Source organism: Gobio gobio (genome assembly GCF_949357685.1).
Source record: "Gobio gobio genome assembly, chromosome: 19".
NCBI lineage: Eukaryota > Metazoa > Chordata > Actinopteri > Cypriniformes > Gobionidae > Gobio > Gobio gobio.
In genome coordinates, this window is record NC_137112.1 from 37,881,032 (window position 1) to 37,896,561 (window position 15,530).

Sequence of the window (15,530 nt, forward strand, 5' to 3'; positions counted from 1 at the left end):
TCTGTGTGCCAGGTTCCTAGTGAGGCCCAGCAGGAGCAGCTAGTGATACAGAGACCGGTCAAATCTTCGTCTCATCACAGCAGTCGACACCGCAACCGAGATCGCGACCGGGAACGTGACCTGGACAGGGAGAGGGACCGGGATCGAAACCGCGAGAGGGATCGCGATCGTGACAGGGACAACACTTGGCCGCCTGAAAAGCAAGCAGACGTGCAGCCTCAAGTAAGAAAATCTTCAGACGATGTCTTTGTTTGTTCCTGCTGTTCAAAAGTGTGAGGTCAAGAAGATTTTTTTGGTAACACTTTACAATAAGGTCACATTCATTAACATTAGTTGATGTATTAGCTAATATGAACTAACAATGACTGATAATCTATGTTATTAAAGTTTTTAAACGTCATTTCGTAAGGAGTACGCCCATCTAATCTTCCAATTAATACCAAGGTATAAAACCAGCAGCTTATCTCTTCCCGTTGTTAGTTCTTGCAGCATCCCTCCTCCTCCTTTTTTGCACAATTTTGCCTGTTACAGGGGGGCAATCGGAGCTTAGGTATAATATCCTCTCCGAGCCCCTCTATAGCAGACAGCAAGCCAAATCTGTTTTTACACTTTCACTAAGATTATTTGGGCACACAAACTCGTGAAGTGTTAGTTAATAAAATATTGTAGTCAATAATAATTTTATTCCTTAAAACTCATCTTTGGTCACCAAAATGACATTTAAAAAAAAATCCTGTGAAAAAAATGTATTCATGCCTTAAAATAGCTTGAATGTAATGTAACTAGTTTAGTATAGACAGACTCATGAATATGCAAATTAGCCCCACCTCCACTTATTCACACCATTTCAGAGATCCACTTGCTCAACTTTACTTTAAAATGAAAATTAGCCCATGATTTACTCACCCTCAAGTCATTCGAGGTGTATATGACATTCTTCTTTCAGACGAATAAAATCTGAGTTATATTAAAAATGTTCTTGCTAATCCAAGCATTATAATAGCAGTAATAGTTGCTCTGTTTTTGAAGTCCATAAAAAATGATTCTGTCCGCCAAATAACGTGCTCCACGCAGCTCCGGGGTGTTAATAAATTCTTTCTGAAGCGAATCGATGCGTTTGTGTAAGAAAAATATCCATATTTAAAAATGTATTTCATTTTTTTCTGTGGCTCTGCATCAGCCGTCCCCGTGCCATCACTTCCGGCGAATAAGGTCTAAATACATGCAAAATACTGGCGTGATCATAGATATTTCCTCATTAGTGCCTGCGCGGATCGGTCCAATGAGGCATCTATGTGTATACAGTGAGGAAAATAAGTATTTGAACACCCTGCTATTTTGCAAGTTCTTCCACTTAGAAATCATGGAGGGGTCTGAAATTGTCATCGTAGGTGCATGTCCACTGTGAGAGACATAATCTAAAAATAAAAATACATAAATCACAATGTATGATTTTTTAACTATTTATTTGTATGATACAGCTGCAAATAAGTATTTGAACACCTGAGAAAAATAAATGTTAATATTTGTTAAGTAGCCTTTGTTTGCAATTACAGAGGTCAAACGTTTCCTGTAGTTTTTCACCAGGTTTGCACACACTGCAGGAGGGATTTTGGCCCACTCCTCCACACAGATCTTCTCTAGATCAGTCGGGTTTCTGGCCTGTTGCTGAGAAACACGGAGTTTGAGCTCCCTCCAAAGATTCTCTATTGGGTTTAGGTCTGGAGACTGGCTAGGCCACGCCAGAACCTTGATATGCTTCTCACAGAGCCACTCCTTGGTTATCCTGGCTGTGTGCTTTGGGTCATTGTCATGTTGGAAGACCCAGCCTCGACCCATCTTCAATGCTCTAACTGAGGGAAGGAGGTTGTTCCCCAAAATCTCGCAATACATGGCCCCGGTCATCCTCTCCTTAATACAGTTCAATCGCCCTGTCCCATGTGCAGAAAAACACCCCCAAAGCATGATGCTACCACCCCCATGCTTCACAGTAGGGATGGTACTCATCATTCTTCTTCCTCCAAACACGTTTAGTGGAATTATGACCAAAAAGTTATATTTTGGTCTCATCTGACCACATGACTTTCTCCCATGACTCCTCTGGATCATTCAATGGTCATTGGCAAACTTAAGACGGGCCTGGACATGTGCTGGTTTAAGCAGGGGAACCTTCCGTGCCATGCATGATTTCAAACCATGACGTCTTAGTGTATTACCAACAGTAACCTTGGAAACGGTGGTCCCAGCTCTTTTCAGGTCATTGACCAGCTCCTCCCGTGTAGTTCTGGGCTGATTTCTCACCTTTCTTAGGATCATTGAGACCCCACGAGGTGAGATCTTGCATTGAGCCCCAGTCCGAGGGAGATTGACAGTCATGTTTAGCTTCTTCCATTTTCTAATGATTGCTCCAACAGTGGACCTTTTTTCACCAAGCGGCTTGGCAATTTCCCCGTAGCCCTTTCCAGCCATGTGGAGGTGTACAATTTTGTCTCTAGTGTCTTTGGACAGCTCTTTGGTCTTGGCCATGTTAGTAGTCTTTATGCAGCTAACGACCTCAAACAGGTGCATCTAATTTAGGATAATAAATGGAGTGGAGGTGGACATTTTAAAGGCAGACTAACAGGTCTTTGAGGGTCAGAATTCTAGCTGATAGACAGGTGTTCAAATACTTATTTGCAGCTGTATCATACAAATAAATAGTTAAAAAATCATACATTGTGATTTCTGGATTTTTTTTTTTATAGATTATGTCTCTCACAGTGGACATGCACCTACGATGACAATTTCAGACCCCTCCATGATTTCTAAGAGGGAGAACTTGCAAAATAGCAGGGTGTTCAAATACTTATTTTCCTCACTGTATATCTTTGATCGCGCTAGTAATTTGACCTTATTCGCCGGAAGTTATGGCGCTGGGAATACTAGATGACATTCGTCTGATAAGAGGTAAAACATTTTTTTTTTTAACCTTTTTTCTCGCAAAAAACGATCGTTTCGTGTCTTAAGACATCAGTGTGTCGCCACGAGACGCATGGTTTAATATGGATTCGTATGTCTATGTGTTTTTCCTCTCATTGCTCTCATACTCTAAAATATCCCAATTGACATGCATTATACGACACACTGCAACGGTTGGAGTTAAAAATCTTCATTTGTGTTCTACTGAAGAAACAAAGACACCTACATCTTGGATGCCCTGGGGGTAAGCAGATAAACATAAAACATTTTTTTGGGTGAACTATCCCTTTACTGATATGCTAAAGCCCGCCCACAAGTTGACGTTATTTGGTTACAAGGTAGTTTTTACGTCAGAACCACCAGCGATTTCAAACCGTCTTTTTGAGACTGTCTTTGGTTCACTGCAGTTGTAAGGAGGAAATACTCAGCAATGGTGTTGAGTGTTGACTTATGCTTTAAGACAACCCATATGTAAATTCATATTAGACCACATAGACATATAAACAACTTTAAAATCTTGATTTTCACCACAGGGGGTCTTTAACTAATATTAATGTACACAACTTTGGATTTTTAAAATGTATTAGTAAATGTTGAAATTAACATTGTTATGGTATTGCTCATTTTCATTCATGTTTACTAGTGTAGTTAACTAATGGTAGCAAATGAAAACTTACCAATTACCAGTGTTATAATTTTTTTTGAAAGAAGTCTCTAAAGTTCACCAAGGCTGTTTATTTCCTGATCAAAAATACAATAAAAACAGTAATATTATTCAATTTTAAATAACTTTTATTTTTTCGTATATATATTGAGTGCTTCTCAATATTTCTGTTGAAACCATGATATATCCTTTTTAGGATGCATTTATTTGAAATATATATATTTTTTTTACATTATAAATATCTTTACTATCACTTTTGATACATTTAATGCATCCTTGCTGAATATATGTATCCATTAACTTCCCTGATATTTTATGATTGCAAACCCAAACGCACAGACTTGAATTTGTAATCTTGCTTTCCCGTTTCAGAACCAGCCTCTGAAATCCCTGCGGAAGCTCCTACACCTCTCCTCTCCTGCTACATCCAATCAGCCCCCACCTCCCGATCGCTCGGCAGAACTGCGCTTCCAGCCCATTCCTAACCCCCCTCCCAAAGGGAACCTGAACGAGGTCAGAGGGCACCCACCGGGCAGCGTCACCCCCAATACCAAGAGCCGCAAACCCCACAACTACCCTTTGCCAGGGCAGATCGAGTCCAGCTGGCACGTCTCCGCACTGAACCGGGCCGAGGGCGCACCGTACCCAGACCAAATGGCAAACAAAGGTGGGCAGAACGGTATCGGCTTTACCAGAGCCGCTCGCGCGAGAATGCCAAACCTCAACGATCTGAAAGAAACGGCTCTTTAGAGGAGGAAGCCCCCTAGTGGCCTCTAGTGTACTTGGTTTCTCCTTTTCCTTCCTGGCGACCTATGGAATGCTATTGTTCATACAGTGGTACACAATGCCACTTCTGGCCAGAAGGTGGCAATAGTTATGTCTCAGATTTGTTTTTTAAGGCATCCACATTTGATAGAATTTGTATTATTGTTCATTACATCTGGGTTCAGTTTTCTGTTGAATATATCTTATTGACGATGACATGAATCTATGTATTTGTATATGAAAACTTAGGGATGGGGACAAAAAAAATCTGTGGAATTGTAAGAGCTTTAGTTTATACACGAGAATGTATAAATATTTAATGTCTAATAATTCTATATTTCATGGAGATTATTTAATGAATTATTGGTGTGTTAATAGTTATAATGTACAGAGTGCATTTTATGGTTGTAACAAAAGTACTTATTGTTTCTGAATTATTTTCCTCTCCTTATCAAACATTGTTTTCTGATGAATGAATTCTCAGTGCAGATTAGGTCTATATTTCACACTGTCATACTGCAGGTTATTGAATCATCCCTGTTCAAAACATACAACTACTGATGCTTCCTAAACAGGTTCGGTGTTACTTTTCATGCGAGACCATTAAATCGACGTCCCACGATGGCTATTTGTCTCACTTTACCTGTAGCCGGTGTCTTACAATGTTTCCCATGAGCTTAGCATTCAAAACAGGATATTAACCTAAACATTGACATCAGATAGTGCTTGTTTTTGGCGTCGGTTCATTAGAGCCCAGATCCCTGAAGAGCTGGATTTCCAGTGAATAATGAATTTCAGCAGAGGCCCCCAGGGCCTCACCGTGTCTCCCTCTGCGATCTAGACCCCACCAGCTGGTGAATAAGTGTGACTTTGCCTGTGGCACGAGCGATGGTTTACAAGCAGGTTGTGAGAGTTTGTCTGTATCTCCGTCCTGACGGGACTTTCAGCATGTGCGCATGATTCTTTTAACAAACTGAATAACTGCCGGTTTTATTTTAATCCGTTTAACGGCATGTTTTTGAAGAGATAAAAGCATTGCCTCGGGACCTGGTAAAAGGGTTTCAAAGACGTAATGCAGTTATTGATCTGTTAGCGGGGAGTGCAGGTGGGAGACGCAGTGAGATTTTTGAGCGGCCCCTGAAACGCAGCACATTTCCATTCAGGCGTTCGCTCTACATTTTGTTCAATTATATTTTACATATAATACAGATTGAAATTAGATGGATATAAAATATGCAAACTAGCTGTATTAAGGACTCCAGGCAAATGCAAACAGAGCAATATATCGTGACTTTGAGGTGAATTTATCATCCTTCATAGAGTTGCTTCTGAATATTACATTTTTATTTATTCATGTTGATTATCATGACAGGCACTTTGGTCAACAACTAAAAGTTGCTCACAAATCCCCTGAAAAGAGAGACACAGAGCATTTTCATTTCAGTAACTCTAGTGAAATGTGTCCTTCAATAGTTTTTGGGGGGTTTTGAAACAGTATTGTTTATCAATGGTGCACTTTAAACAGACATTTCTCACAGGTGTTTGTGTTGATATGGTGTTTGATTAAAACGGAACTTTGTATCTATCTAATCTTCTACCTTATCTACCTACAGTACATGAGCTCTGTCTTTCAAGGGACTAGATTAGGATTATTCATGTTCAAATTACACATTCAAGTACGGTCTATACTATTATTGGCATTTACATCATAAAGTCATGTGTTTAGCTTTGTTGATTCTGTTGTCTCTGCACTATTTCAGTGTGCTATCCGATGATACTTTCCAGCAACAGCAATCAGGTTCAGTCATTATGTTCTGTTAAACTGCTGTGTTGTCTTTCATGGTTAAACTGCCATGCAACTGTTGATTTTTTAAAAGTTTGAAAGTCACTTTCTGGAACTTCTTGTTTCCTTGTTGAGTATATACTTTGAGTGACATGAAACACTTTGTTCCTGAGTAACGTGGTCTGCCGATTTCATCGTATTTCATCCTGCCCGAGTATTAGAATGTGATTCCATCACTACAGGATTAACACCTTGTCCATAAACGCTCTGACATCCTTTAATCTGCAGTACGTTGGCACAGTCTGTCTCCATGGTGCCAGGTAATCCTCCCATCAGCCAGCTGTTGGGACTGCCAAGATAAACAGTTTGGCTGTCGCCAGCTGTGGTGAGGTCGCCTGCGAGTAGTAATCTATGACCAGCCTTGTTAACCCGCTACAAAACATGTAGAATGTCACTGATTATGAATTTCATTTGTTTGCTAAGCACCATTATTTTGAGTCACTTTTTTTTTTACTTTTAAATGACTGGCGTGGAATCATGCTAACAGAAGATCAGGGCAAAACATACCACATCCCTATACTAGAGTACTAAAATATTACGAAAACTGAACTCCCAAGGGCTGCGCTGCGTCTACCAACATTTCTGTCAAAATGGAGCCTGATAGTCGTGTGATATAGCCAGTGAATATACAATACTGGTTTAAAGTTTGGGGCAGTTGTGAAAGAAATGAATACTTTAATTCAGCAAAGATGCATTGAAATGATCAAACGTGACAGTAAAGACATTTAAAATGTTACAAAAGCTTTCTATTTCGTTTGAACTTTCCATTCATCAAAGAATCCTAAAAAGATAGTATCACTGTTTCCACAAAAATATTAAGCAGGACTGTTAACATTGATAATAAGAAAAGTTTCAGCATATTCAAATGATTTCTCATGAAGGATCATGTGACACTGACGACTGGAACTGTTATTTTAACTACTGTTTTTACTGTATTTTTGATCAAATAAATGCAGCCTTGGTCTTTGGTGAGCATTAGAGACTTTAATAAAAATGTAAAAAATCTGACCCCAAACTTTTGAACGGTAATGTAGGTGAAGTGGATTTTTAAGCTTAATCGTCTATTATGTGTATATTCTACCTTAAATGAATATCAACATTGTTAGCCATTTGGAACCTAATTTTGAAAAAATGACAGACGAATTGTGTCCCACTTTACCTCTATTCACCTTATATGACTGACTGAGCAGGGTTTTGACTGCCTTAAATGTATGTTGAAGGATATTGTGAAGGTGTTTCTTGGTTCACTGCCATACTGAAGTCTACCTGCAGGTACTGACAACTCATCTGTCATGGTTTAATAGCCATAGACAGCTCGTCTTATATTGGCTTGTAGCATCTATCATCCAAAGAGGATGCCCATTTGCTTTTCAGTGTCAGCCGTCGAATGCAGGGATATAAACATTCAGGTTCATCCCATAGAAATATATTAGACAATTAGTCAATCTTCATCGACTCTCATATTTGCGTATGATTGTTCATTTTCTTGTTTTTCTGTGGCTTGGCAATGAGTAAAAGCTGTGTCCTTTTAGAATGTAATGTATTTGTCAGTTTACCATTGGGCAAATGTTTATGTCTGCATAAGAATGTACGTTTTTAATGCAAATAAGGCCCAGTGGTTATCTCTCTTTTCTACTTTAGACATTTCATGATGTTTGTTCCACTTTTAAGTATTGAAATCACTGCCACATTTTTGTCTAAAGCAGTTGTTAAACTAAAGCCATTGTGAGTCTTGTAAGGTCAAAGGTTTACAATCTATCAGGAACAAAAGAGTTTATTCTGTCATGTGAGCATTCGATTTGTCTGTCATTCTCTTTATTTTAGTGGACTGACTACTGAGTTTGTCACAGAATGTACTTAGAAAGGCATTTGTTTTTGTTTTATTTAAATGTTAAGACTGTTCCTATTATATGTTTTGAATCCTCTTTGCTGAATTGAGAACATGGTCCATCCCCAAATTGTGTACTTGCCCCTTCTGCTTGACAGGATTGACATAAACAAATGTAGTTGTCCAAACATCCAACCAATCAGAATGCGACTTCCATTTAGACAACAGCCATCACTTTGGTTACATCTAGCAGAATCTTCAATGTTTTTTACATCCACTAACATTTTGGCTTTTTAATGTTGTTTTCCCTTACCAATAAGTGTCTCGTACTTACTTTTAGTTATGTTTAACATGCATTTACATATACATTTATATCCTAAAATTCCGTCTGGGCCTGCATCTATCTAATCGATTGAGTCTGTAAACTGACTAGCTTATAACCTTTTTTTTTTTTATCACCAATGCACAACATTTAGCTCAAACATAATCACCACCACTCACTCAGCACTTTGTCTATGTCTTTTGTGAAGACTATTTGTCTGTGTGTTCTCTTTAGGGTACAAGTGGGAAACAGCACCCTAACGTTGTTTGATTTAAGTCCAGGCATGTCTGACTCCAACAGCGTTTATAATGTATATTCCGCTGTAATTAATAACAATTAAAACAATGTCTACCCAACTATGTTCTAGCATGCATCATTTCATTGCAAACACCATAAAAACGGAGATAATCAATAATATTAAAACAATGGAGACCAGTAAATAATAAATTGATAATCTTGACACACATTAGCAGCAGAAAACCAGCCTTCAACTTGTCTTGGCATATTGTATGTAGTGATTTGCATCAACAGATTGCTAGGGATATTGAATCGAGTTAATTGTATGCATTGAACCATTAACTGGGTCACAGAAGGCGACCATCCGGCTTTATAATCTGAGGATCGTTTGGCTATTTCTCTCTTTTTTAACAGACAAGGGTCGGACTGGGATGTGAACAATTTCAAACTAGCTTTTAGCAGTAAAGGGAGGAGCTTTGAGATAAAGGGCATTAGATAAGGCCATTAGTGCTCCGTGGATTACAGTAATCCAGACCCTTTAATATCAGTGCGGTGGTCCACCACTCGAAAAATAAACCATCATGGAGTACAGGCTGCAGAACACATTACTGTTAGCCATCCTGCTGCTGTCTGAAGGTATGTGCTGTTGTGTTCCATTATTTTCATTAAATTAGCAGAAATTGATTACACTTAAAAATGCATCAGATTTAAAGAAAAATGTTAATGACAAACATAAATGATTGTGAATTATGGTTGTACAATGTGCATTTAAATTCTATTCAACCTGTATTAACAGTTCATTTAGCCTAATGAGATAATACAAAGTCTTTTACTCTTTTTGCCCAGGTTTTGTTGGGCTGCAAGCGCAAGAGGTAACTACAAACATTTGATATTGGCACAGAGACAATTAAAAGACAAGAAATTGATGATATGTTGATATGTGCTTAGGATGGCGAGAACAACGACACATGGGCTGGGAAAACCTGCAAGTGCGACTGCGAGGATTCCTCTAACAAACTGCTTTCCAAAGGTTCTTCATCAACTTTGGCGCAGGAGATGGACTGCATGCCAGGTAAGAATGAAATATGGAAGAAAAATGCCTTCTTTTTTTCTAAGCACTAATTGTAACAGTAATAATGTGAGTGTTTTGTAGGCTTCTCATAATCTGTCCTGGTTTGGATGATCTCCGCTCTGCCACTATGAAGTGTTTTAGTTTGGTTTAAAATGTGTCAAACTAACTATAATGAATAGTTTTCCTTCATTACCTAAACAGTTTACAGTTTTTACTGGCTGAGGGTGAATTGTGAATCAAACACCACTTAAATCCTTTATACTCGTTTTGTCAGGAAAGTGAAGCTTCTGAATGGGCTTTGCGCTAACGTTGACTCTGGGAATTGAGATGGATGGATTAGTTAGCACTAGCTGGTGCCCTTCGGAAACAGAAGGCAGGACATTTGCGAATGAGCTGGCTCCCGGACAAGCCCCCGCCTGCAACGGTGCAGAAAGTCATTAATCATTTGGTTGCAGCTTCACCTGGGCCATGTGTCCCATCACCGCATCCCATTGACACACCACCACAGGGCAGACATGCTCCATTAACACAGAGCAGCTTGAGTTCTGAGTCCTCCGAGACTGACGTGTTAGATTCAAATGAAAGGGAGGAAAATTGAGATTAAAAAATAAAGACTCAAGAACCACAGATTGACAGGATGCAGGTTCATAATCCCGTTATGTTGAGATTACCAAGAATAGGACCTGTCAATCAAACTATTGACCATTGAGTGTTGACTTTTGCAGAGATTTTTAAAGAGACACCATTTCATTCAAATCAAAACCAGAAGTGGTTATGTCAAAAAGAGCATCCTAAATCCTTGAAAAGAGGGACTGTTATGTAAAAACATTGATGTAGGACTGGAGCTTAAGTGTGGAACGTGACCATCTGTCAACCTAAAGTCTTAATGGATGTTGATCTTTCGCTATGGGGAACTAAAGCTTTTGGGATTGTAAAGTCACGAGCAGAAGAGTGGAAGCACGGAATTACAGAGCCGCCAGATTACCGCGTTGTCCATTTCCCTTTAACGCAGCCGGACAAAGAAATCTCTCTGATTGCATGACTAATGTTTCATTAAACCCTCTGTCAGACATGTCGGACGTCCTGCAGGCTTCAGTTGGATTGGCCTGTCCGTAGATTTTGGTAATTCAGAACTGCCTTTAGAGTCAGAAAACCTGAATTGAGTGGCTGTATATTTGCATTTTCAATTCGAATTATATGCAAAAATAATCTATTCTCAATTGACTGTCCAGAGTGCCCCTACCATAAGCCCCTGGGTTTTGAGGCAGGATCTGTGACTTCAGATCAGATGAGCTGCTCTAATGAAGACCAGTACACAGGCTGGTTCTCCTCCTGGATTGCAAGCAAGGCAAGGCTCAACAGCCAAGGATTTGGGTGAGTTCTCTGCTTAGTGTGGCGGATGTAGGAAAGGAAGTCTTTCAGGTAAATTCCCTTTTTGATAGAAACATTGCTTGCTTTTTGTTTTTACTCTGTAAGGCTAATGTATTAATTGGATCAGCCTAAACAAATGTAAAACATTTTCCGATTTTATTGCTGATTCCACATGTTCCTCAAACAATTTAACAAAATATATATACTAGTGGTGGGCATAGATTCATTTTTTCAATCTAGATTAATCTAACTGTAATCTTGGAATTAATCTAGATTAAAATTGCTAATTTGAATTCTGCCGAAGGCATTCAGAACATGTGTACTCGTGATCGTTTGTCTTTTTGTAGTTTGAATAATAAATAACTTCTGTCCCTTTAAGACCTGACGAATGCATGGATCCATAACAATGTTCCTGTGAGCTGGTTACGACTGTGTTTACGTTAAAACTCACCAAGATGGGCATTGAGACATTTCAGAGTGTATTTGACCATTAATAAGCTGGAAAAAGGAGCTCATTTTTGCAACCGTCGCCGTCATAGTGACAACAGCCAATCACATTACTTGCTGCTTGGACCACAACACAACAGCGCCTTTTTTGACAGCTAGTCTGTGCTACTATTGTGTTTATGAAAACTGATCACTTTAATATTTTATTCCTCATTTGGCTGGGAGATAGCGCCTATTTGAACCACACATGATATGATATGCTGCCTGTCATTCAATGATAAACAGAGTACATGGACAGAATACAATACCAGATTCTCCAACCGTCTCTGCCACCTCCTTCCAAGCCTGGTCTCTCCGGTTTGTGTCCTGGTATGTAAATAATGATTGGTCGTAAAGGACCGGGTGATTACCCACCGCAATTATTAGCTTTTCCTCCATTTTAGATCGTTCTTCACTCTTCATTCACCGGTGTTTTAAATGAACGCTATTGGCTAGCGTCTGCTCTAGGATATTTGCATAGGGTGATCTGATTGGATGACGCCTGCGTTGGCGCTTGAAAAGTTGAGAAATCTTCAACTTTTGCCGCTTGCAAAGCGAGTGAAGCAACACAACAGAACCCACAATTCAGTTCGTCAACGCATGACATCACCCATTCTACACATTAAAGAAAAATCCAGCAGAACACCCGTTCGCAAAGTTCAGAGGATTAAACGGACTGAATGAGAGGAGGCGGATGCGTGTCAACTCGCTGTCGGTCGGAGAGGAGAGGAGAGCGCAGCTGAAATCGATACTGTAGAAAATGAGTATCGTATCGTTTCAGATATTTCAGTATCGATACATAGCGAAATATCGATATTTGTGACTACACTAGTAGGCATACACACAGGTTCGTTCTCTCGCCTCCTACAGTGCTAGCTATACATCCGCGCTAAAATATCAAGGTGAAAGTCATCAAAGCTTGCGTAGTATAGACCCAGCTCCCAACCCAACTTTGAGAATAGATTAACGGTGATATTTTTTTTTTCGCCCAATAAGAGTCTCACGTTAACGCAGCATTAACGCCGATAAATGCCCACCACTAATATATACATTTTTTTTTTATTATTTCGTTTCAAAGTTGTAAATAAAGTAAAGATCATTAGAGTACTTTTTACAAGAAAATACTATTTCTTTATACTTTAAAATGTCATGTTTAATTTAATGTTACTTGCAATTTACTAACAATTTCTGAGAGAAAATTGTTTCTACACCATTTTTTTTCAAAGTACTAAGTCAATCATTTCAATTAATTCATTCTCTTATTTTGTTTTACTGTTTTAAAAAGTGCTATATAAATAAATGTTTACTTCCACTACTGTTCAAAAGTTTGGAGTCAGTAAGTTTTTTTTTTTTTTAAGAAATTAATACTTTTATTTAGTGACAGTAAAGACACAAAAGTGACAGTAAAGACATTTTTTTTAAAATATATTTCAAATAAATGCTGTTATATAATGAATTTTCTATTAATCAAAATCCTTTCCACGAAAATATTATGCAGCACAACTGTTTTCAACATTGATAATAATAATAAATGTTTCTTGAGTACTAAATCAGCATCATGTGAATGCAATGTTTCAGCAATGGCTGCTGAAAATTCAGCTTTGCAATCACAGCAATAAATTACATTTAACATTTATTCAAATAGAAAACAGTTATTATAATTAAATTATAAATTGTAATAACATTTCATAATATTATCAGCCTTGGTGAGCATAAGAAATGCTATTATACTTATCGAAACATAATGTCAACCAGCAGTTTTAGAGATTCCAGTCTTTAAGAGACTTTGACTATATATGTCCCAGGTGTGCCTGGCTGTCTAAGTTCCAGGATACCAACCAGTGGCTTCAGATTGACCTGAAGGAGGTCAAAGTGGTTTCTGGGATCTTGACCCAGGGACGCTGTGACTCTGATGAGTGGGTAACCAAGTACACTGTGCAGTACCGCACCAGTGAGAAACTCAACTGGATCTACTACAAGGACCAAACTGGAAACAACAGGGTAAGAAGACAAACAGCCCATCCTGGAATAATAATGGTTCAAGACGAAAATCACATGGCCTAATTTTTTTTTTTTTTAAAGGTACACACCAACTTTTTGGGACTTTAGCTTATTCGCCATATCCCCCAGAGTTACATAAGTCCATACATACCATTCTCATCTCCAGTGTGCCATAACTCTGCCTGACGCACCCACCGCTAGCCTAGCTTAGCACAAAGACTGGAGGTAAACGGCTCCATCTAGCCTACTGCTCAATAAGTGACAAAATAACGCCAACATTTTCCTATTTACATGTTGTGATGTGTATAGTTACATCGTGTACTAAGACCGACAGAAAATGAAAAGTTGCGATTTTCTAGACCGATATGGCTAGGAACTATATTCTCGTTCCTACGTAATGATCAAGGAACTTTGCTGTCGTACCACGGGTGCAGCGGCGCAATGATATTACGCAGCGCCTGAAAATAGGCTAACTACCATCAACATTACCAACATGGCAACCTGCTTGCAGAGAGCGTGCTGGCGATTATTTTCAGGCACTGCTTAAAATATCATTGCCGTAATTTTGTCACTTATTGAGCAGCAGGCTAGCTGGAGCCATTCACCTCCAGTCTTTGTGCTAAGCTAGGCTAGCGGTGGGTGGGTCAGACAGAGTTATGACACGCACCACGGAGATGAGAATGGTATGTATGGACTTATCTAACTCTGGGGGATACGGTGAATAAGCTAAAGTCCCAAAAAGTCGCCGTGTTCCTTTAATGATTACACATTTTAACTGTAATTGTAATATTGCAACCTGTACTCTAAAGTTGGCACTGAAGTATCTAATTCAGTCAAGTCCTTGGTTTTATTACTTGTTTTTTCCTCAGGTGTTCTATGGGAACTCTGACCGTTCTTCCACAGTCCAGAACCTGCTGCGTCCACCTATCGTAGCACGTTACATCCGTATCCTCCCTCTCGGCTGGCACACTCGCATCGCCATCCGCATGGAGCTGCTACTTTGCATTAATAAATGCACCTGATCTGCAACACGCCGGCAAAGCCATACCCAACTATTTCCTGTACCGCCCCCTTTCTTGTATCACAACATGCCAAAGTGAACATCACTGCCCAGTCACCGCACTTGTTTCTTTTTTATTTTATGGTATTTTTAAGGAGGAAATGATCATTATTATTAGAATGTGTTATAGTTACATTCATTTGTGTTGTAGATGTTTACCTTTTCTTCAAATAACGAGTTTATGATGTCCTTTTGTATTCAATTCATGAACAAAAAAGTTTTTGCTTTGGCAAATCAGATATGGGGGGGGGGGTGTCTGGTGCTAGCTGAGGTCAGAGAAGGCCACTTTGGTAATATGGCTGAATCAGAGCTTCCATCTTGAGACAGGTGGGAAGATCTCATGGAGTTGTAAAAAATGTTGTTATTGTGTGTTCTGATGTGGTTTGTGATGGTGTTTTATTCCCACTGTTATGACCAATTCCTTTTTGTATTCATTATGAGCCTACATTGTTTAATTGTAATCTGTGGCTTACCTGAGAAGCAATGCCCTTGAATAAAGAACGTCTCTCTCTGTACCTTGTGTATATTATCCTCAATTTGGATCCAGACCCACTCCTTTAACAAAAGTCCAAAAGTTAATTTGTATACTAGACTAAAATTAATATATAAAAATACATAAAATGTTCAATATATAAACATACATGAATGGGAACATGATATAGAGGCACCCAATTTATCAGTAAATGTACATGCACAGGATAATGCAATATTATTAGAGTATTTGCTGATATGAAACATTTGCATCATTTATGCATTGTTTTTTATTATACTTCTATATAATACAAACATAAATTTAAATGTATTTAAAACTTATTTAAAATGTCATTTTATTCATGGTGGTATTATTATTTAATAATTCTTTAAAAAATAATAACAGATACAACATGCCCTTGTGGTCTTTAACCCCTTTTCAAAATGGCTTA

General features: G+C 38.7%; 2 protein-coding genes across 2 annotated transcripts in view; both read left to right on the forward strand.

The window, feature by feature from the left end:
* Positions 1-4,372, forward strand: part of cdkl5 (cyclin dependent kinase like 5) — a gene marked incomplete at its 3' end in the record, with an annotated part of 43,900 nt that extends 39,528 nt beyond the window's left edge. The window contains exons 18-19 of the mRNA XM_079844228.1: positions 13-222; positions 3,995-4,372. Of these exons, the coding sequence (XP_079700354.1) occupies positions 13-222; positions 3,995-4,372 (588 nt within the window). The remainder of the gene's footprint in view (positions 1-12; positions 223-3,994) is intronic.
* Positions 4,373-9,019: 4,647 nt separating this feature from the next.
* Positions 9,020-15,121, forward strand: rs1a (retinoschisin 1a). The gene is made up of 6 exons (XM_079844231.1): positions 9,020-9,253; positions 9,464-9,489; positions 9,566-9,689; positions 10,922-11,063; positions 13,352-13,547; positions 14,417-15,121. Exons 1-6 carry the CDS (start codon positions 9,199-9,201, stop codon positions 14,567-14,569), a joined length of 696 nt encoding a protein of 231 aa, XP_079700357.1. The 5' UTR covers positions 9,020-9,198; the 3' UTR covers positions 14,570-15,121.
* Positions 15,122-15,530: the final 409 nt, after the last annotated feature.